Source organism: Bos indicus, chromosome 14 (genome assembly GCF_029378745.1).
Source record: "Bos indicus isolate NIAB-ARS_2022 breed Sahiwal x Tharparkar chromosome 14, NIAB-ARS_B.indTharparkar_mat_pri_1.0, whole genome shotgun sequence".
Taxonomy (NCBI): domain Eukaryota; kingdom Metazoa; phylum Chordata; class Mammalia; order Artiodactyla; family Bovidae; genus Bos; species Bos indicus.
In genome coordinates this window covers 37,218,272-37,242,608 of record NC_091773.1, presented here as the reverse complement: position 1 = coordinate 37,242,608, position 24,337 = coordinate 37,218,272, and the positions used below count along the sequence as shown (strand labels likewise).

General features: G+C 37.7%; 1 protein-coding gene and 1 non-coding gene across 10 annotated transcripts in view; one reads left to right on the top strand and one right to left on the bottom strand.

The window, feature by feature from the left end:
* Positions 1-24,337, top strand: part of STAU2 (staufen double-stranded RNA binding protein 2) — a 307,659-nt gene that overhangs the window by 171,495 nt on the left and 111,827 nt on the right. For 8 of the 9 annotated variants that reach the window (XM_070802706.1, XM_070802704.1, XM_070802701.1 and 5 more), the window contains one exon: positions 16,027-16,140. The exons of the other annotated variant lie outside the window; for it this stretch is intronic. In XM_070802706.1, coding sequence (XP_070658807.1) covers positions 16,027-16,140 — 114 coding nt within the window. The remainder of the gene's footprint in view (positions 1-16,026; positions 16,141-24,337) is intronic. 9 annotated transcript variants of the gene reach the window in all.
* TRNAS-GGA (transfer RNA serine (anticodon GGA)) lies at positions 23,212-23,283 on the bottom strand. The gene has a single exon. It is a non-coding gene; the product is annotated as a tRNA-Ser (tRNA).

Here is a 24,337-nt window from a genome sequence, read left to right as displayed (position 1 = left end):
TAGAAATGCTCTAGAAGGTCTGTATTGTCTAAAATGATCATGTATTTATACATTTTTTTCAAATTTAGATATGAGAGAAGATCATGTGGTTGAGGGGGTGGAATTTTTGCATGTTTTTTTTTGTTTGTTTATTTCCCTTCACAGAAACCTGATTCTTTCCAATCTCTTGCCAGGTAGTGGTTAGTGTTTTTAATTAGATTATTAATATGAAATCTAAAAAGCTGTTACCAGTTTTTGGCTCTGTCATCTGAAATTTTAATCATTTAATTTAAAAATTAAAATTTTAGGGTTTGTTTTGTGGTTTACCTTAAGAATAATAACTCACTGTTTAAAAGGACCTTCATTCACACAGTTAAAGTCCTGCAGAAAAAGAACTAAGCAGTTAGTTCTATCTATAATGTGCATGGATGAACTAGAAATAAACTGTGATGGAAAGGAATTCACTGTTTATTTACAAATCTAGTTGTCTAAAAATGTCCAAAAGTAATACTACATTTGGATTTTTATAGAAACAAAGCACAAATTGATTCAAGCTCTGAATTGAGTTTTTTGCTTGGAGAAGTTACTGTGGTAGATGTTCATTTAGCTGCCAGAAGAACTACTTAAATTTTTAAATTTGTATTTATTTGTTAATTCTTGGCAGTGACAGCAACTGTAATTTTAAAATAGTTTTGCTTTAGTCAAAATGTAGAATCTGTTACTCCTATATTTGGGCTGACTACTCAGACCCTTTTTTTTTTCTTTTAAAGTTTATGCTGAGATATTACACTCTTATTTATGGGCAAGTTAGTAAACATTTCCAAATTGTGTTTGGTGATTTTTACATACTAATGAATATAAGCAGATGGTTTGAAACATTACTGTGCTTCTTTGGTCAAACGAGCTTGATGTTGATAAGAAATACTGTGTTGCTGACAAGCTGCAACCTGCAGCTGTGCAGTGAACAGACTGTGGGAAATGGCTCCATGCCCTGACAGGTGCCCAGCACATCCTCATAATGTCACAGTAGAAGAGTCTTTGTGGTTAAGAGTTTTAAAGCCTATTTCTTTATAGGTAACTTTCTCAGGTGTATTTACCTGCTAGAAAAACATGTAGGATTGTTTCTATTTCTTAAATGTTTTAATTGGACCATAGTTTAGAAATGATAGGGCCAGCTTGTTACGGATTCCATGCTATTGTGTTATTTTTATTTCTGGAACTTAAAAACAATAAATTCTTTCTCTGTGTCTCAAGGTTAGTACTTTTAAAATTTTGTTATTGTACACTGAATAGATATTATTGCTTATTGAATATTGTATAAACTCTTCTCTGGCCTTCTGTGCCCATTGACATTTGATTTAAGCCTACCAGAGCCATTGTATGTGACAGCTATATTGTATTAAAAGTAAAAAATATATTAGTGTACTGAAAACTATGTTGTTTTAACTTTAAATTTTTTTTCATTACCCACTCTTTAACTGAAATTTGAGTGACAAAAAGCTTATTTGCTCACCAGAATGCAAGTATTAAGCACATCCTTTCCCTTAAGTCTATAAAATAATTAAAATTATTATACAATTAAAGTTATTATTAATAAAGCTGGCTCCGCAGGTCAGAAGATGACTGAACACTTGCATATTCTCAATAATTCTTTTATCCTTGCTTGGGCTAACCTAAAGTTTTTAATCACATTTTAGATGCAAGCTTTTGGATTTCTATCATAAATGAATATTTATTTTTTGAAGTTTTATTTAGTATTTTTTTTTAATTTTCTTTTAGAACTTGAATGTTATTGACTTATTACTTTTTAGGAAAAAAAAACTTTATATCAGCAGTTCTGTGAACCTCAAGCTTTGTCCAGCCCAGTTAGTATGCTTCTTTAACTTCTATGCATTTCATGAAAATTCATTTGAAATACAGGTATACCTTAGTGTCTAGGGTTCCTTGGTGTGTACTTGATACTCTCTCATTATAATGCCAAAATGTTTCAAAATCATTCAGCTTTTTAAAGAAAATTATTATGGAGAAGACATTTTTGAAATGCTCATCAATTTTTGAGCTGAAGTAAATTTTGTTTCGTTGTGTTATAATTTACATTATTCTGAGTTTTTGCATCATAAATATGTTTTCCCATACTAATTATATTAGAAATCTCTCTGTATAATTAACTGTAAGCAATTTCATTGTTTAATTGAGTCATTAGAAAAATTAGACTGGAAATTAAAATGAATTATTTTAGTAAATTATCCTTTCTAGATGGGTTTAATTTTAATCCTTTAGTCTGTACCCTTCCTTGTGATTATCATCCAGTGAGCAGTATTGTTTTTAAAACCTCCAGAGTGAAATATAAAAAACTAGATTTGTCTTTTTCATATAAAGAGTGTAAAGAAAGTACTTAGTATCTTAGTTAAACCATATTTAATTAATTTTATAAAAATCAGGGAATGTTTTACTGGACGGGGTGCCTTTTCATTATTGTGAGTTTTAGATGTTGGTGCGATTTTTAGCAAGATGAGAATGTCAGTAGAAGGCTCAGAAGTATCTATTTAATTAAAAACTTTCTTTTCAAGTACAATTCAAACATAATACCTTTCAACTAATATGTCTTCTTTTTTGAAGTTTAGTATGATTACAGCAGGTTTCTTTATGATTATGGGCTTCTCTTAAAGGCATGAATGACATAACATATTTCAACAGTTTGGTCTTAGTACAGTTTACACTGAGATGGGACATGGGGAGTGGGGCTTACCCAACTCGAGAATAAGTGTTTGTTCTTTCTCTTTTTTCTTATTTTCCCTATACCTCACTTTTTGTAATCCATGTGTTTATAATCAGAGTTTTTTTGATTTATAATCAGGCTGTTTGCGGCTAGTTTTTTTGGAGTAAGGGGTCCATTTTTCAAAAACCAGTATAAGTAAAATTTTGTAGACTTCTAATAGGAAAATATGGAGAAAGAAATCATGCATGGGCATATACTCCTCCACTTAGAAATGTTTTCCCCCATTTCTAATTTGTCCTCGAAACATAACTTACCGTGTCACTTCTGAGCCCAAATTTTCACCTACACTGTTAAACAATGTATATAAAGTGATGAGAAATTACTGAGTACAATGAGCAAAATACATTTATGGGTTTGGCATGGGGTCAAGAGATTTTGCTGATTTATGGTCACTTCCTACAAAGCCCTCTTGGATTTAGCCTCAACTTTCCAAAGACCTTGGAGAAATTGGAAGAATTCTCCTGAAGTCTTTGGTCTTCCTGTGGTGACGCTAAAACTCAGGTTTGTTCTTCAAATGGGCAGCCTGTTATCTGCAAACTGACCTGTTGTCTGGTTTCTTCAGAGTTTGATATACTTGGTCAAAACCTCAAGGGCATACAAACTGTCAATACGTTTCACATAACTATAGTTCATAAAAAGCATTAGAATTACATATCAGCTCACTTGGCTGAAATTTCCAAATATTTAGAGAAAAATATTACATTTGAAGAAAGAAATCCTGATGCCTATAAAAACATAGTGTGATGAATAACAGTTAAGAATCGATCAATTCTTAAATAAAATAGTCCATTTGTTGTTTAGTCGCCAAGTCGTGTCTGACTCTCTGTACCCCATGGACTGTAGCCTGCCAGGCTCCTCTGGTCCGTGGGATTTCCCAGGCTAGAATACTGGAGTGGGTTGCCGTTTTCTTCTCCAGGGGATCTTCCCGATCCAGGGACTGAACCTGCATCTCATGCCTTGGCAGGCGGCTTCTTTACCACAGAGCCTCCAGGGAAGCAAAATAGTCCAGTACTACCACAAACTATTCAGGACTAACTCCACCCTGAATCACTGCGCAGTGTAATCAGGGCAGACATGCTCTTGAGCCTTGATACACCAGCATATACACAATAAGACACACTTCAAAGAAAGAGTAATACTTAGAAGAGCTGTCCTAACACAGTGACTTTGATGTGGATCTGAAATGAGCCACTGATGTGCAGAAAAAATAGTTGTCATTATGTGTCATCCCCAACTAGAAATATCTGTAGCCTTTTTTGTTTGTATTGCAAGAGAGTTCAAGAATTCTATTTGAAATTATTTGAAAAGCAATAAGCAGTTATTTCTTCAATCAAGTTGAAGAAAAGGAAATTATTTTTCATCTAAAGGTGAATTTCATTTCTTTTTGCTAGAAATGGTTGGCAATGATGTGATTTTTTACTTAGTAACAGAAGATTAATTGTAGTACCCATCATGTACTACATCATGTCAGACTGATGTGTATATATATATATATATATATATACCTATTTTTTTCTAAGTCATGTTGAAATGGTCTATTTTCCTCTCTTCAGCATTCAGCTACAGCTGAAGTTTTGTTTTTTTTTTTCATGAATGACAGCATCTAAAATTTCAAATGTATTGTTCTCTTCTCATCCAGGACAACTCTTGAGAAAAAGAGAGCAGTATGTGGAATGCTGCCTGTAAAGATATCTGCACACTGAAAAAAAATACTCTGACATGCCAGGGGTATTAGAAGATACATGAGTAAACAAGGAAATGAAACTGACATTTATTGACTGCCTTGTTATGTATCAGATAGCGAAAGAGGAATTACACACATTATTTTATGACACAGCAGAAATGCCAGTACATTTTTGCTTCTTGCTTACAAATCTTTATTTTAAATCCAACTATTGTATAGTGTTTGAAGCCTGATTCCTGAAGGTAGGATTAGTGTTCATGGTAATCTGTGGTCTTTGGTTTAGTCACAGATTGCATTAATAAATTTATTTATGCCTTCCACCCTGGTGGCTCAGATGGTAAAGAATCTGCCTGCAGTGCAGGTGACCCAGGTTTGATCCCTGGAGAAGGGAAGATCCCCTGGAGAATTCCATGGACAGAGGAGCCTGGCAGGCTATAGTCCATGGAGTTGCAAAGAGTCGGACATGACTGAGCTACTAACACTTTCACTTCTTTTTTCTTTCATGCACTCCACTGTGTACACAACTGAGTCTGAGTCATTTAAGAGTTAATTCTCTTTTGAGCTGGAAGGAACTTTAGATTTTATTCAGAGAGATAACTTTATGATGTAAATACACATTTGCGGAACTGCACAAATAAAACATCCTATTAGTAATGCAGGTTACTCATGTTCACATAGAGAATTATTAGTTCCTTCTAATCCCTGGGAGATTTCAGGTTCAGGGAAGTTCTGTCTTCACATAGTCTCATCAAAAAGCAGATTTAACTGTTAGAAGTAAGAGATGTTTGAAAAGCTTCTAAAATGTTTTTATCTGTAGTAGTATTTTTTAAAGTACAATAAAAGTTCAGAATCAAGTCCTGTAGTACTGTGGTCCCCAACCTTTTTTGGCATTGGGAACCGGTTTCCTGGAAGACAGCTTTGCCATGGATTGAGTAAGGGCTGGTTTCTGGGTGATTCAAGTACATTGCTTTTATTGTGCACTTTATTTCTCTTATCATTACATCAGCTCCACCTCAGGTCATCAGGCATTAGATCCCAGAGGTTGGGGACCCCTGCAGAGAACATTTGAAGAAACAAGGACTACAATTGGAGAAGAATACACAGTCCACAACTTCAAAAATTCTAGAAATAGTAGATAGTACATTAAGAATAGTTTTCATTAATTTCAGTATGTATGTGAAGAACAGATGGATATGAAGTTAATTCATTTATAAAATATTATTGAATGGTAGAATTGATTTAGTTAATAAATAAATTGAATATTTATTTATGTAATCACTCTGGGCAGATACTTAATAAGTACCTACACATGCCAGGTAGCATACTAAGCAGTGGGCACAGGAAGTGTTATGGTCAAATTGGGGTCAGACAGGAAAATAAAATCAATACACAGAAGATTGGCCATTATTACAATTGTGTCCAGTTTCCAGGGATCAGTTTTTGAACATAATGTGACAATTCAATTAAAAAATTACATATTTGTAGTAAATATGTAACATGCTACAATATACTGCAGGCAATAATGAAATGCCTTCCTCACGTAATAAGTGTCATTATAGGTGTAATATGGTAAGTGATCGGGGGAGGTGTGGTCAGCCATGTAAGAAAAATGGGTGGGAATGAACAGCTCTGACTGATTGAATTAGGAAGAGTTCATAGCAGAGGGACTTTTGAATAAATTTTAAGAAGTACATAGAATCTTAAGGTGAATTCTAAGAAGGAAAGGAATTGTAGGCAGAAGGAGGTAAGTACTTGAGACATAAAAGGGCATGTGCTTTAGAAATGCTTAGAATTCAAAGCGGAAGTGTCAGCAAGGAAGCTGAAAAGACGTGTGTTGCTGAGAATTTGAAGTTAGCTGTTAGAGACCACCAACTTCTTTTTTAAAGGATGGTGACACTGGTTTTTTATTTTAGAAAGATAATTTTGTAGGCATGTGGAGGAGGAACTAGACAAAAAAATGATTGGTAGCAGAAAGACCAATTAGAGTGACTTTGCTTGAATTCAGTAGAAAAATAGCAAAGATTGAATTAAGCAAAGCTAATGGTTGTTGGGGCTTCCAAGGTGGTGCGGTGGTAAATAATCTGCCTGCCAATGCAGGAGATGCAGGAGACTCGAGTTTGATCCCTGGGTTGTGAATATCCCCTGTAGAATGAAATGGCTACCCACTCCAGTATTTTTGCCTGGAAAATTCCATGGACAGAGGAGCCAGACGGGCTACAGTCAGTGGGGTCTCGAAGAGTCAGAACAACTGAGCTATGAGCACACAGTGGTTGTAGAGGAGTGGGGCGGAGGTGCACGTGTCCATGGTACAGATAAGAGGATTAAATGGTCTCTTGTGCTGACTTCTGTGAGGGCACTTTCACTGGTCTGATCAGGAGGGAAGCTAGATTCAATGCACTGAAAAGTGCTGCTACTGCTAAGTCGCTTCAGTCGTGTCCGACTCTGTGCGACCCCATAGACAGCAGCTCGCCAGGCTCCCCCGCCCCTGGGATTCTCCAGGCAAGAACAGTGGAGTGGGTTGCCATTTCCTTCTCCAATGCATGAAAGTGAAAAGTGAAAGTGAAGTCGCTCAGTCGTGTCCGACTCTTAGCGACCCCATGGACTGCAGCCCACCAGGCTCCTCTGTCCATGGGATTTTCCATGCAGGAGTACTGGAGTGGGGTGCCATTGCCTTCTCCGGCACTGAAGAGTAGTTAGAGGCTATCTGAGGATATGTTGAAAGTGAAGTCTGTCAGTCGTGTCTGACTCTTTGCGACCCCGTGGACTGCAGCCCACCAGGCTCCTCTGTCCATTGGATTCTCCAGGCAAGAATACTGGGGTGGGTTGCCATTTCCTTCTCCAGGGGATCTTCCTGACCCAGGAATTGAACCCAGGTCTCCCACATTGAGGGCAGACGCAGGCAGACGATATGTTGACCATTCCAAGAATTTGAGAATAAAGTAAAGTAGGAAGATAGTATGAATGTTGTAGGAAAGGTTCTATTTTTTAGAATGAATGTGATGTATAGACTTAGAGGAGGTTAATAAGTTCCATTTTAAACATGACGAACAAGTTGCCTTTGGGACTTTCAAAGTCAGCTGTCTAGTAGGCATTCTTCAGTGGTTCTGGTGAACAGCAAGAGGGTGTAGGACACAGATATTCGAGAGTCTTCAGTGTGCAGATGTAACTGATTCCATAAAAGTAGGTAAGACTGACCAAGAAAAGTGGGCAAAGACCTCGGAGATATTCCCAGTGAATACTAACAGTTGAAGGGATTGGTTCATTCATTTAGTCAGCTGAAGTCTATTGAGCGCCTGCTGTGAACCGGGTGTACTTTTTGGCACTAAGGATATAACGTAAATGACAGTCAAGTGTTCTGTCCTCCTGGAGCCAACATCACGATGGGATTGATGGGAGTGGGATGTGGAATATGGCCAGGGCGAAGGGAACAGGACAAGTGGAAGTGTACACAGTCACATCTGGACACAAGATAAATTCAAATGATTAGTCTCCTAAGGTAATAATTGGAAATTAATTGGGAGATTAATTATGATTATTTATGAGAGGTAGTGAGCAATAACTTAGTGTTGCCAGCTGTTGTATCAGTGTATCAAATAACTATACCTTTTAATTGTTTAATCGATTGCATTGAGGTATAATTTATACATGATAAATTACACCCATTTTAGTTATATAAATTGATGAGTTTTGAAAAATGTATGCTATTGTGTAACTACAACCAGGGTCAAGATGGGAATATTTCTATTACTGTGAAAAAATTCCCTGTTGCCTCTTTGTAGCCTGTTTTTCTCACCTCTCTGTGGCTTGGTAACAACCAGGCTATCCTTGGTTAGTATTAGATTGCTATTGCTATTGCTAAGTCACTTCAGTCGTGTCCGACTCTGTGTGACCCCATAGACGGCAGCCCACCAGGCTCCCCCATCCCTGGGATTCTCCAGGCAAGAACACTGGAGTGGGTTGCCATTTCCTGCTCCAATGCATGAAAGTGAAAAGTGAAGGTGAAGTCGCTCAGTCATGTCCGACCCTTAGCGACCCCATGGACTGCAGCCTTCCAGGCTCCTCTGTCCATGGGATTTTCCACGCAAGAGTACTGGAGTGGGGTGCCATTGCCTTCTCTGAGTATTAGATTAGTATTGCCTAAAATTTCATAAAAATGGAATCAGACAGCATGAACAGACAGTTTTGTTTCCTGCTTCTTTCACTCACTCAATGTTTTTGAGATTGTTCACGTTGTGCATATCAGCGGTTTGCTCCTTCGTATTGCTCAGAAGTAGTTCATTGCATGGACGTGTAGCACAAACTATCATTTTGTCTGTCGGTGGACATTTGCGTTGTTTTCAGCTTGAGGCTACTATGAATAAAGCTGTTTGCGGCTATTCATGTACAAGATTTTGTGCAGAGTTTCCAGTTCTCTTGAAAAAAGTACCTCAGAGTGCAATTCCTGGGTCACGTGGTAAGTATCCTTACAAGCTTACAAGGAACTGTCCGATGCTCTTTCAGTGTGCTGTACCATATGGCATGGGCTTCTCCAGTGGCTCAGGGGCAAAGAATCCGCCTGCCAGTGCAGGAGACGTGGTCAGTCCCTGGGTCAGGAAGATCTCCCCGAGAAGGAAGTGGCAACCCACCCTGTATTCTTGCCTGGGAAATTCTGTGGACTGAGGAGCCTGACGAGCTACAGTCCATGGGGTCGAAAGAGTCGGACACAACTTAGCAACTAAACAACAAAAGCAGTGGGTTTCATACATTGATATGGTTCTTATTCTATGAAGGATACAGTGCTGTCTCATTGATAGTTTAGTTTGTATTTTCCTGTTGACCCGTAATATGCACTTCTTTTCTTGTGCTTGTTGGCCAATTTTCTATCTTTGTGAAATGTCCACATTTGTTTCTCAGTTTCTGGTATTGATTTTTTTTAATTATTGTGTCATCAGAGCTTTTTTTATATATTCTAGATACAGATCCTTTCTGTTGCAGATATTATCTCCCTGCTTGTGACTTGTCTTTTCAGTATCTTAATGGCATCTTTTAAAAAGTGGGGAAGTTTTCAATTTTGATGAAGTTCAATTTTTTGTTTTTTTTTCCCATAAATTACACCTTTTTTTGTCCTATCTAAGGAATTTTTGACTACCCCAAGGTTGCAAAGATTTTTCTCTGATTTTTTTCCAAATACTTTACGGTTTATGCTTTTGTGTTTAATTCTGATATTCATTTAATTTTGTGTGTGTGGTATGGGTGAGAGTGGAAGTCTGTTTTTCCCACAGGATAACCAGTTGTTTCTGTACTGTATATGCAATGTGTTGTTTTACTCTAGCTGCTCTTAAGATATCTGTTCACTTTTGGTTTCACCAGCTTGGCTGTGCTATGTCTAGGGTTGTTTTTAATCCTGCTTGGGATTCATTTAGCTATTTAGATTACCATAATGTTTCTCATTAGTTTTGAAAGATTTAGGGCTAGTTTCTGTTTGTTTGTTTTTTTCCAAAAAAATTTTTTGCCCTTTTCTTTGTCTTCTCCTTTCGGGACTCCAGTTATGTATGAGTTGAGCCTCTTGATATTGTCCTGGAGGTCTTTGAGACTATTTACAGTTTTTCACCATCTTTGGATTGTGTAACTTTGGTTGGTTTATTTTCAGATTTACTGGTTCTTTGCTCTGTCCTCTCCAATTTGCTGTTGAGCGCATATAATAAATTTTTCACTTCAGTTATTCTATCTTTTTGGAAATGGGGCTTGATCTCTGGGTTGGGAAGATCCCCTGGAGGAGCGCACAGCAACACACTCCCATAGTCTTGTTTAGAGAATCCCATGGATAGAGAAGGAGCCTGGCAGGCTACAGTCCCTAGGGCCGCAGAGTTGGACACGACTGAGCGACTAAGCACAGCACATTGTATCTGTTTGATCTAACATTTCTATTTGATAATTTTTTAATTGGTGATGCTATCTACCGTCTCATCCTCTGCCACCCCCTTCTCCTTTTGCCTTAAAACTTTCCCAGCATCAGGGTATACAGAGTGCCTATATAACTTATTTTCCTTTGACCGTGGAGAAAGTTTTCGTTGTTAAAAAGTTATTTCTTTGCAAAGCCTGTAGATTTTCATGTAGCTTGTTTTACATATGTAAATGGGTGTGTGTGAGCACATCAAAGCCTTAGTACAATCTACAGAAGAGAGGAACTTCTTTTCTGGTAGATGTGTAGTAGACTGTTAAAAATTATGTGGTGTTTTGTTTTGATGGAAGTGAAAGTGAAGTCGCTCAGTCATGTCGGACTCTTTGCGACCCCATGGACTGTAGCCTACCAGGCTCCTCAGTCCATGGGATTTTCCAGGCAAGAATACTGGATTGGGTTGCCATTTCCTTCTCCAGGGGATCTTCCCCACCCAGGGATTGAAACCGGGTCACCCGAATTGTAGGCAGATGCTTTATTGTCTGAGCCACCAGGGATGTAAAACTAAAATAATTCTGTGTGTGTATGTATAATTTATATATTAATTGGCTGCCTCTTTAGACCTTCACTGGCATAGTCAACGAAGCAGAAAAGCAGTGAACAAAGATTTAGGATTTGTGTCATGTACAAACTCACCACTTAAAGTAAGAATGCAATTATCTTCCTTAACAATACTGAGAACACATCTGTTGTTGCATTTGTTAGACAGTTTTTTTGTGTGTGACTTTATACTAGAAATAAATCTGTACATCACTGCTGGATTTTGTATACCAAATAAAGCCATGTAATTTTCAAATCTTTTCCTAAGCATAGAGTTTCCAAAAGAGAGAAAAGATAATTACAAGTTGAGGCTCAGTCTGTATAATGTGATTTCATTCATTCACTTATCCCTTTAGAGGCATTAATGTGTCAAGCATATTGTATGCAGAGTAAAATAGATTACTCATCCAGCTAAAACACTGGTACATGACTGAGCATGTTAAATATATGTTTACATTTTAGTTATAAAGGACTTGACTTTAGTTATGAAAAGTATTGAGGAAATAATTATACATAATGTCATATCTTAATTTTAAACATTATTATGGGATGTGTTATTCTAATAATATCTATTATTTATTTTAATGGTAACTGTGAGCTAGGCATCATTCTAAGTACTTTTCCTGGGGGAACTTCTTTTATTTATCACTTATAAATTTGTTTGTTCTAAATAGATAACAGTGTGGATTTGTATTACTGCCTGGGAAAGTGAAAGTGTTTGTTGCTCAGTCATGTCCAACTCTTTGTGGCCTCATGGACTGTAGCCCACCAGGTTCCTGTCTTCATGAGATTTCCCAGGCAAGAATACTGGAGTCGGTTGCCATTTCCTTCTCTAAGGGATCTTCCCGACCTTGGGATCAAACCTGTGTCTCCTGCAGTGGCAGGAGGATTCTTTACTATTGGGCCACCTGAGAAGCTTCCCCCCGCCCCCCCAAAAAAACGATGTAGTTAAGAAATGTTTATTACCAATTTACTCTACATATTTATCAAGGAGTATTGTTTTATGCTTTGCCAAGAATATGCTGATTTTCATGTTAATAAAGATTTAGATCTTTTGTACAGCTAGTGTGCAGACTGCAAGAATCAAGCATGTTTGGAGTATTCTAAGATCTAGTACTAAGTTGCCACCCTTCAGCTTTTTGCTGTCTTCACCTCTCCCTGGAGGCAATAGCTACAATGTGATCTCTGCCTGCTGCTGTGGAGTAAACTCATGAATGGGAGGTGTGCTCATCAAACATGTTTTCTTGACACAATGATGATGTTAATTATCAGACATCAATGTACACACCTTTATCTTATCAATCTACTGAGTAGCTTTCTTTAAATATGGACCTTTTTTACACTCTTCATTTTTGTCCCACAGCAGGTGACCTGTAAAAATATGTAACAGACAAGCGGTTAACCATTTCCCTGATGAGATTAGTAAAATAATAGTCCCACATTAGGGAATTTCTCAACCTCTGCAAGTAACAATTTGATTCAACTTTTTTTAGAGATAGGGGGTATAGAATTAAAATTTTTCATTTGAATGGTCCCTCATGTTTTCAGAAGGGCATGAAAAATTCACATATCTAGCTTTTTATGTAAGTTATTTTATAGCTTATAGTATTTTCCCTTATTTCATTTTTTTTAAGGAATGAGGATATTATTCAAATCAAAGCAAGATTTGCCATTTAAACATATCACAAATTGAGGTTTGAATTCTTATTTCTTAAGTTATCTGAATATGAGTCTCAGACACAAATCACTTCTTTCAAGAAGAAGAAATCTCTAGACTGGCAGAAATTGTTAACAGAATGCACAATTATAGCATCTCATCTGGCTTTATGCGATTACAAATCAAACTAGGAAACTTATTTTAACATAAAAATTATTATAGATTTGCAGATTTCAAAGGAAGCTGCATTATTTAATTTGCACATATTGGAATTTCTGACCCATTATTTTTAGTGGAATATTTTTTGTAAGCCCAAGAGAAAGAAACAAAATGTCAATTTTCTGTGGTCAATGGTGTTATAAATCCAGAACTACTGCTACAATAGTGTAAGAGTCAAGATGAGTTGTGTACATTTTAGAATACAAAAGACAGCAAAATGATATCATAAATCGTAAATCTTAAACAAACATAGGAGATGACTTCTGTAGTTTTCTAAAATTATCTTTACTCATTTCTCTCTGATCAAAATCAAGATCTATGACACTGGAATATTATTATTGTACATTGGAAATTTTAGGACCACATTTGTAGAAACAACTGTTTTGTTGTAGCAGAAATATTTCACCCATCAATCCTGAAGATTTTGTACATTGTAGAATGCAGTGGGATATTATTACCCTAATTATTTTAGAGTTCTAAGATTCCTGGTTTCGCTAATGCTTTGAATCATCGGAAGCATTTTTAGAGTTAGAAAGGTGAATTTTAAAATGTCATTCATACATTATTCTGCTTTAGAAATTCACAGTTTTATGAACTCTAATGTTTCTATGTCCAGGAAGAGAATAACTGAAGAGCCATATCCAACCTGTTTTATTAGTGATTGATTATGTAAAATATGATTCTTTCTTAAGGCCTTTTGTCTGTACATTGTAACTTTTTATTTAATTTGAAACCGTGTCCTCAAGCAGTAGTTTCCTATATATATTTTTGTACATATTTTTATCTGTTTGGAGGGAGCAGTCTCAGTGCAGTGAGGGTATAAACCTGGAATGATTTTATTTCTCCAGCCACCACTTTTCCCCATGATCGGTAATATCTCTCATTCGTGTTTCTTTTCATATTTGGCAAATCCCGTGGTTTTCTGGTCACCTTTAGTTTTGAAAAATTTAGTGCAGTTCACTGTAAAACTACACGTTCATGTTCCCCCCCACTGCCCCGGCTCCCCCACTGCCAGCCGTCCGTTTTGGCTCAAGACGCATAGAGGAGGAAGAGTATGCGGTGATTTCTTCTTGTCTTCCTCATACTCCAGCACCTTTGAATATTTGTGGTTGGTGGACTGGGGACTTAATCTGCTTCTGAGACATGTTCTTCCACATTCTACCTCTGTTTCAGGCCTAGTCACTCCTCTGATGGAAGCCCTGCAGAATGAGGAGGCTAACACTTAGCCCAGTTTCATCCATTACTGGTTTCCATGTAGATGATGTTTACTTTTTTTTTTTCCTTGGTTGAAGTATAGTTGCTGTGCAATATTATGTAAGTTGCAGGTGTGCGATATGGTGATTCACAGTTTCTACAAGTTATACTCCATCTACAGTTATTGTAAAATACTACATGTTTTTCCCAGTTCCCTCCGTCCCTGAAGGGCAGCTATGTTTCCTTTGGACTTTACCATGGTCCATGCCCCTAACCTTGTTCTTGGTAGATGTCACTTTGCTTGGCCTGAGTATCCCTTTGGCTTCTGCTGAGACTCTTTTTCATTTAGTCTGACATGTATTGTTCTACCAATATTCAGTGTCTGTAGGATGTCTTAATATTTTACAGGATATTGCAGGCTCATGGTGAGTTAGAAGAAAAGTTAAATCTTTCAGTCCTAGTATCCAAGCCACTGATGGAAATGAAGTTTGAAATTTATTTTTTGGCTGGAAATGTCTTGTGCTCTTTTTGTCCTTCCTAATTTTCATTTATCTAGAAGAAAAAAATAAAGCTGCAGTAAGTTTGCTGACATATGAGCGTGTTCACTATCAGTTTGGGTTTTTGGGAGAGTGACTTGTCTTTCATATAGACTTTCAATTGATGTCAAAAGGTGATTATATTTCATTTTAAAAAGCATGTTTTATGATAGCACTATATCAGACATAATATTTTAACTATACCATAAATGGTTGTGAGCTGTAGCTATTATAGTGTCACCATTGATTGACTTTTGCATAAACCTGTTATGTGGTAAGTTTCATTTCCACCCCCCCTCTCATATTTCACTGCTGCATAGTAAACAACAGGCCCACATTCTTGAACTCGTACACTGAGTGAACTTTTAATTTGCTCAGGAGGTACAGTGAATTCGAACTGTCATCAAATCCTTTTCCCCAAAGTTAATTTGGAAAAAATATTTTTATAACAAAATCTTTAAAGTGCTTTGGAAACAAAGCTTTGTATGTTGGCTTGATTTGAACCCTAAACTACTTTTAATAGATCCCAGGAAGTTTCCCTGCCTTAAGGGACACTAATGGCGAATCTTAACCTTACTGGTTTAAAAATGATGTTAAACCGTTAGATGAGGATTTGTATCATCATTTTCTGTCAGATCCATATTATAACTGTGTGTGTTATATATATATGTATGTTTGTTTATCACAAAAGCAACACGATTTTTACTTTATTAGCTTAGAATTAAACACTGCTTGATAGAACTTTTTTGAAGGATGGAAATTTTTCCATTGGGCAGATGGACTCACATTCCCCTACTCCCACCCCTCATACCTTACCTCTGATAGAGTGTCTTACACATGGTTTTAATAATGGTTGGTTGTATTCAACTAAAAGAAAAATATTATAATAACTTTATTTTGGTCTGTACATTATAAGTCATTTCAGTTTAATTCATTTTGATTTTAATGTCAAAATTCCAGACAGACATGGTATACTGAGATACATACATACATATATATATGTATATGTGTGTGTATATGGATAACATTGGTTTTATAGGGACTATAATGTAGAAATAGAAGAATGTCAGACCAATCAAGTGGCAGTCACACACACATAGAGTCAAAGATGAGGCAAATTCAGGTTGACAAAATTTTATTGGATTCAAATGAACTTGACTTATGTTGACCTTAGAGTCCTTTATGCATTATGAAAAGTTGGACAAAAAAGATGAGTGTAGCATTTAGTTGTGAATTTTTTTTTTCTGGCTGTACTAATGTAGAGCACTCTGCAAAGCATTTCCTAATAATCTTTTAAAGAATATTAATATAAAATATTAATTAAACTTAATAGAGTCTCCATAGATCTTCGAGTCCCAATAAGGTTTTAAATATTTGAATTGTGTTCTGCATAAGTTACGTGAAATTTCTTCTTGAAAGCTAGAACCTTTGCAAAGGACCAGTTGCATCTGGCTCCCTCTTACTGGTGGCGTTCAGCAGCTTGCGTGTGTTCTGTTATAGGTGCACTACTGTGATAGACAGAGTGGCAAAGAGTGTGTGACCTGTCTGACATTAGCCCCTGTGCAGACGACCTTCCATGCTATTGGAAGCTCCACTGAAGCCAGCCATGACCAGGTATAACGTGCCACTACCATTTTGCTGTGCTGTGGCCCAGCTATGACATCCCAGACCATCAACGTGGAAGCTATGTGCACACATACAGCTTTGCTCACCCTAATATATCAGCCACTAGTGCCACTTACTAGGCTTTTGAGAAATCAGAATTCTGTGTGTGTGTGTGTATGTGTGTTGGTAACCTGGTATCTTAGGACATGTCGATTATTTTAGACTTCTGGTTTGTGATTCATTATTAAATATAGAATTCTCTTATAAGGAAGAAGTAATGGCCCTATGTTATTTTTATTTTTAATAATTACATATGGAAAGAAGGGTCAGCAACACAATATAGATAACACTGGAATCTCACTACGATAAACTCACTAAGATACATATGACTTAGTTCTATTGAAGAGAGTTTCATGTTACAGAATATAAAATAACTGAGTAAACTTTTACAACCATCCATTTATTCTCATAACTTGGGATATTATTAAAATGATGTTCCAATGTTGTTTTTACTGTTAAAAGTTTTAGTTCTGAAATAAAGCTAAAAATCTGAAAAGTGTATTTTCTGAAAAGACAAATGCCTTTGATTGTTTAGACAGCAGCTTGAGAATGCATCCTGTTTATAATACATATTTTCAATTAAAATAATCATGAGATTAGACTAAACTAATGATCTAGGTCATAGAATTTCTAGTTTGGAATCAAAATAAATAGACATATAGAGCTTACTGTATGACTAACCAGCTTTGCCTTTTAAATTAACCATTTTCATGCATAACATTCATAACACACTTTCATATCCTTTTCTCAGTAAATTTGAGAATTTCTAATAGTCTTGCCTTACTCTTCTTTTCTAAGTAGTATCGTTGCATGAACAGAATAAAAGAGCATAATAGTGTTATCTTCTCAAATACATGGTTTATTGTCCAGCCCAAACAAGACCTAAGAAAAACATTCCTAAGGGCATACCTTTGTAGTTCATGATGTCCCTGACATTATGGATTTCCGGTCATCATTTGCTTGGTGACAAGGCATTGTGGTGTTTCGGAAGGAGCAATAATCAAATTATAACTAATCTGAGTGTTAGTTACTAACCACAGCATACATAAGCTGCTACAGCCACCTGGGTGAATACTGTCATCTCTTTGGGACTCTGTTTCCAAGGATGCTAAGTGAGGGAGTTGAGTTAGTTGACTTGCAAGATTCATTCTAGTAATCTTTGTGCTCTTGGTTGAATGTGCCCAACCAGTTATTAACAGATAATAGCATGCCAGTCTGGGAAGCAGCTTAGAGGTCTCGCTAGTGCTTCTCAGGGTTCAGCACTGATGTTAGCTCCAGCTGCAGAAGAGACTATAGCAGGGCTTGGAGGCACAGGGTTCGACCTAGATAATGGAATGTTTTGTGTTTCCCTGTATAAAACTGTAGCTGAGCTATATGTCGGGTGCCACAGAGGCATGGTATGAATGGTAGACATGGTTCCTGCTCTTATGGAACACACACTCCAATACTTTCACCCCTCTGAATAATTTGCAAGAAGTCTATCTGCTGCTTATCCAACTCTATATATTCACTCACGCCAAAAAACAAAGGGCAACAGCAGCATGAGATATCCATCCTGCAAAGGTCTCTCCTTAGGCAAAGCAAATAAATAAAAGCATTCTCAGAAACCCACACACTTGAGAAGAGCAGCTCACTGTTGGTAGAGGTAGCTTGTTGCTATAAAAGAGTATTGGACTGGGAATGGAGACCGGAATCAAACCCAACATTGCTGTGAACTAGCTGTGGGACCTTGTCTCTTCACCTCTGGAATTTGGCTTCCTCAAGAGTCAAATAATGAGGCTGGTTCAGGCTTGTACCAAGTCCATATATGTGGATATATATACCAAGTGGCAGGGCTACAGTTAGCCCATAAGGCATTTTTACAAATTAGAAAAAAAAAAAAGACACCTCTGACTCAAAGCATGCAATAGAAAATTGTCATAATAGACAAACCCACAGTAACTACAGTGCAAATGCCCTCCCAGTCGTGATGTGTCGTGCACAGCCTGCACGACTGTACGCAGTGGTCTTAGTCTACATTTAACTGGAATGTTAGCTACTCAGTGGTAAGTAAATAAAGAGATTTTTATACTACAGGAAATACAACTATATTACAGGGGACAAATTTACATGAAATTTTAAGATGAAAAAAAAGACTTCTAGGAAATACATCAAATGGATGGGCAGATAGACAGATGCATAAATGGAGCCATGACTAGAATGACCATCCTGTTTATCAAGCACTCTGCTTTGGTGGCCTCAGAGGTGCAAAGTGGGGGTGGGGGTGTGATCAGTGCCCCTGCCTTGTGCTTGGGTAATTGGGCTTCTAGAGGAGAGCAGACACAGAGGAAACCTCTGCTCCATGTCTTTTCTACATTGTGTTGCCATTTCCTCATACCGAGGGTCTGTCTGAGCAAAAGTTACTCCCCTCACCATACCAAAAGCCTAGGCTCCCAACTCATCAGGTAAAAACATGGCCACTGAATGCTTTTTAACCTATTTTGTTCTTTTTTTTTTTTTTGTAAATATTAGAAAACAGGAAAGTAAAGCAAGAAAAATTACTATTATTTAATAAGTGTCTTCTATTCTTAATTCATCTGAACCACTGCAGTTGAACAAGAGAATAAGTATTTGGAAAAAAAAAGAGCATATGTAAAATGTAGCGGCAGTCCTTCCTAGGAAACTCAGATTGTTCTTATGTATGTAGAAGATGATGGTGAGAAATGGAAGACATCTCTAGCCTTAACCTTTACAGCTGTCTTCCTCCTCCTCCTTTTTTGGGTGTTGGAGCTCCAAGTATTTGTTTTAGATCGACATTGCCGGCATCATCAAGCATCTTAGTACAGACTTCGCTCCCTGTGATACCTCATTTTCTAAAATTCAGCTCTGTTGTAGTATAGTTGGTTTACAACGTTGTGTTAGTTTCCACTGTGCAGCAAAGTGAATCGGTTATGCAGATACATATATCTGCTCTTTCTTAGATTCTGTTCCCACGTAGATTACTACAGAATACTGAGTGGAGTGTACAGCTTGTCTTCTTCATAAAAATAAATGTAACTCTAGAAACCCAGTAAAGTGGAAACTGAATGTGTGGTATACCAGTGCGTTCCCCTCTCTGTACCAAGAGTAACAGGATGGGGAACAGTAAGTGAAATTCTCTATCAAGGTCAACATAGATACGCAAAATAGTCGGGAAAGAGATTCAGTATTTATATGCTGGTGATATCCAATTGTACAGAGCTCTTAATTCTCCCTTTCCCCCATCCCAAACCTGCTCTTCCCTCTTTTTATCTTTTATCTCCTTTCTTTTCTATCCATCCTGGTAAATGACCATCTGCCTTGTTGCTCATGCCACACCCTTTGAAGCATCCTTGCCTCCTCTCCCCCCTTCACATGCTGCATCCAGTCCTAACTTGTCTTCCTCTAAATTACATCTCCAATCCGAACGCTTTTCACCACCTCCAGCATTACCATTCTGGTTTAAGTCAAGAGCATTTTTAACCCAGACCACTACAGTAGTCTCTAAACTGGCTGATCAAAATTATTTTTAAGGTACTCAGATCATATTGCTCAGCTGCTCAGAAACTTCCACTGGCTTCTCATCACACCTGTTGTAAACCCAAACTTTTGTTATGGCCTCCCAAGTTCCTATGTGATGTGGCCCCACTAGCTCTCCAGTTTCAAATCCTGCCACTCGCCTTTTCACTCTGTCCCAGTCTCACTGGCCTTGTGGCCAGTTGCATCATAATAGATGAAAGAAACTAGACTCAAAAGGCTGAGTTCTGTAGATGTGATATATGTGCTGTTCTGGAAAAGGCAAAACTAAAGAGGTAGAAAATACATCGATTGTTGCAGAGGATGGCAAGGGATTGACCGTGGTGGGGAGGGATTGACCATATATCATCATGGAGTTTTGGGGGGTGATTGAGATGTACCATATCTTGATTGTCGTGATAGAAGCATGACTGTGTACATTTGTCAAATTCACAGGACTGTACACTCAAAGACGTAAATTTTACTCTATGCAGATTACACCTCAATAAACCTAACTTTAAAAAACCTCAGACTCATTATTTTATCAGTTACTCATGTGGTATTGATCCCAGGGAAACGTGGAAGGATGTCATCCCCTTTCCTATGTTCTCTGAGTGTTGGGTCCACCTTGGGAACGTGCTGTGTTTAACTAATAGCCTGGGTTAGAGCTCCTCTGAATACCAGTGGTTGATTAAGGCCTCCTAAAATAATTATTAGTTTCCAAAAACTGGTCTGAGTCTGCCCTTGTCTGACTTTAGGGAAAGGGTCTGTAGGCCATTGTTTCCCACTTGGGAACTCTGAATTCACATCCAGGCAGTGGACAGCCTCATTCAGGGCGGTATCTGCCTGGAGGTCCCCACCTGTTTGGGTGAGAATGTTCTACATGTGTTTGCCTTATTCGCCATAAGAAATGTGATATTATACATTCACATTAGTTTAGAATGTTTAATTGTCCAGAATATAAATATAGTTTAAATTTATAGGTGTTGAGTTTTGTTTTAGAAACATTTGTTAACAACTATGTAGGAATCCTGCACTAGATATGGGAGCATCCAAAGATAACTGCCTTAACAGTCCTTATAGTAAGACAGTCCTCTCTGAACCAGTCATCTTGCAAAATTTAAAATTTATAGATCATATGGTGATTTCAAGAACCATCATCCTTATTCATAAGCCAAATTAAAAAAAAACCCACTTATTTGTTAAGGTTGAGCTAGTGAGGATTTTGGTCAGTATTTTTCAGAATATCTTATTTGGAAATTAAATTTATATTGTAGAGTATATATTAGTAAAAGCAAAAATAATACTGCAGAAAGGTTTTTAGAATATCCTATCTTGGTATAACTCAGAAGATGCTATCCGTCCTCTCTCCTGGCCTGATACCCTTCTGCATCTTTATATATCATTCCAAGATGTTACTGAGTACCTCTCCCTCTCTGTCTCTCTGAATTACATCAGTCACCTTCTATTGCAGCCTCAAAATCATAAACTTCCTTACTTGTTTGTATATTTTCTATCCATTTTCATTCAGACTCATTATTAATCTCACGAATTTCACAAATACTGGGTAAGCAAGATTAGTCAAAATACTGTAGCTAAATTTCTGGTTAACAGTGTTACCACTGCCTACCTTAATTTTTTCAGATTAACTCTGAAACTCACCTGCTTTGTATAACTGAAAGAATGAGTTAATAAATCAACCACCTAACGAAGCACTAACTACCCAATGAAGTGTAACCTGTCTGCTTATATTTGCTGTAAACTGACCTGTAGTCATTATCACTAAATGAGATTATCTTACAGAGCAAATGACAATGCATATTTAACACATTACTTAGAATCTTAGAAATCAATTTTACGAGAGAAAAGGAACACAAGCCAAATTTAGTTTCTTTTTTAAAAAAATTGAGGTGTATTTTCAAGTGTACAACATAGTGATTCACAATTTTTAAAGGTTATACTCCATTTATTGTTTTTATAAAACATTAGTTTTATTCTCTGTTTTATACTATATATCCTTTTAACTTATTTATTTTATGTATAGTAGTTAGTACCTCCTAATCTCTTACTCCCAGCTTGTCTCTCCTCCCTTCTTGCTCCCCATGGGTTATTACTAGTTTGAACAATAACCAGATTTATATATAATGTGTTTACCGTGTACTAGATACTGTGCTAGACCCGACTTACATTATTTAATTCTTCTGATAACTTGAGGTAGAAACTGTACCATTTGCTTACTTGTTTCACTTGCTATATTGCCTTTAAGGGTTTATGTCCAGGTTAGTAAAATCAAGTGTAGTTGTTCTCAATACATGCGCTTTGACTAGAATTCAAGGCAGACTTCTCAACGAAAGGGCAACCAACTGTTAAACTGAGAATTTACAAATCTTAGGAGTATTTTCTTCTACTTTTGATTAAATCCTGTTCATAGTTCTTTTTTGGACTAATTACAGATCTCTTTGAGTAATTGGGGCTTCCCTGATAGCTCAGTTGGTAAAGAATCCGTGGTTGGGAAGATGCCCTGGAGAACGGAAAGGCTACCCACTCCAGTATTCTGGCCTGGAGAGTTTCATGACTATATAGTGCATGGGGTCCCAAAGAGTTGGACACGACTGAGCAGGTTTCACACTCACACACTCACTTGAGTAATTGTGTCATAATGTCTTACAGTTGTATAGTAATGTAAAATTAAAAGAGAAAAATACTTGACACTAAGTATATGCTATCCCAACGATCAATACTATCACACTGTAGATTGTAGATTATGTAAAGAATTTCACAGTGCTTGAGTCCTAAATGATAATACATATATTTCCTTGCCCTTTAGTCTAATGGAGTGTATTAGCTCAGATGCTTTTGGCCACAACTAACAGAAAAACTGACTCATTTTGGCTTAAAAAATAAAAAATCTTGTTATCTCGCATAACAGGAAGTTCAGAGGAAGGGTGAACTCCAAGGTTGTTTGATAAAGCTGCTCAGTGATGTCAACAGGGGTTTGGGTTTTACTTCATTTATAAACTCTGCCATCCTCTGCTTTATCCCCTGTGTCATGGAAAGATGGCCACAGTGGTTCTCTGTGTCATTGGTCATATAGCCACATCTTAGGGGGAAAAAAAAAAAAATGAGTTCTGGTCTCCATCTGTCTCCTTTCTGGGGCAAAGATACCTGTAGCTGGAACTCCTCCTGCCATCTTTCCTTCCCAGCTCAGGCCTGGATTGTGTCCATGACATGCCCACATCTAAGCTAGTCACTGGCAAGAGAAAAAGAGATCCCTGCTAGTGTAAATGCTTGGGGTGAAAGGGTTATTGAGGAATCAACCACAAGGACTATTACATGAGGGATAAAATCTCACATAAATAATTTACAATTTTCTAGTGAAAGTGAAGTCACTCAGTTGTGTCCGACTCTTTGCGACCCCATGGACTGTAGCCTACTAGGCTCCTCCCTCCATGGGAATTTCCAGGCAAGAGTACTGGAGTGGGTTGCCATTTCCTTCTCCAGGGGATCTTCCCAACCCAGGGATCGAACCCAGGTCTCCTGCATTCCAGGCAGATGCTTTAACCTCTGAGCCACCAGGGAGTCCTACAATTTTTTTTTTCTAGTAGACCCACTTAAAAACTAAAAAGAAACTAGTAAGTTTAATCTTCATAATATTTTTTTATTTAACCCAATATATCTAAGTTATCACTTCAACCTGTAATCAACTTTTTAAATTATTGAGATATTTCATATTTTTTTATACATCCCATTTTGGACTAGCCTCTTTGAAGTGCTCAGCGTGTTAGAAAGGATGAACTCCAAGGGCGTTATGACTCCGTCCTTGTTTGTGTCTCCAGTCTCACCCTTGACCGCTCTCCATGTGCCTAACTTGTGCTCACACTTTATGCCTTGGAATGTTTGTTCCCACATCTCTTGCTCTCTTGTATCTGTCTGTCTTTGCACTGTTTCCTCTGCTGGGGCTATTTGCTCCTTGCTTATAAGAGAGATTTTGTTATGTCCATCAGATCCAGCAACATGTCACTCCAGTCAATAAGCCTTCTCCAAACCTACTTCTTTTGAAAATTTTTCATTGGAGGATAATCACTTCCCTGTTTTATACAGCAGCTTCCCACTCGCTATCTGTTGCATATTTGGTAATGTATATGTTCGGAGAAGGCAATGGCACCCCACTCCAGTACTCTTGCCTGGAAAATCCCATGGATGGAGGAGCCTGGTAGGCTGCAGTCCATGTGGTCGCTAAGAGTCGGACACGACTGAGCGACTTTACTTTCACTTTTCACTTTCATGCATTGGAGCAGGAAATGGCAGCCGACGCCAGTGTTCTTGCCTTGAGAATCCCAGGGACAGGGGAGCCTGGTGGGCTGCCATCTATGGGGTCGCACAGGGTCAGACACAACTGAAGTGACTTAGCAACAGCAGTAGCGGCAGTGTATATATTTCAGTGCTACTCTCTCAATTTGTCCCACCCTCTCCTTCTGCCACTTCCCTGGTGGCTCAGATGGTAAAGCATCTGCCTGCAATGCGGGAGACCTGGGTTCGATCCCTGTGTTGGGAAGATCTCCTGGAGAAGGAAATGGCAACCCACTCCAGTATTCTTGCCTGGAGAATCCCACGGACGGAGGAGCATGGTAGG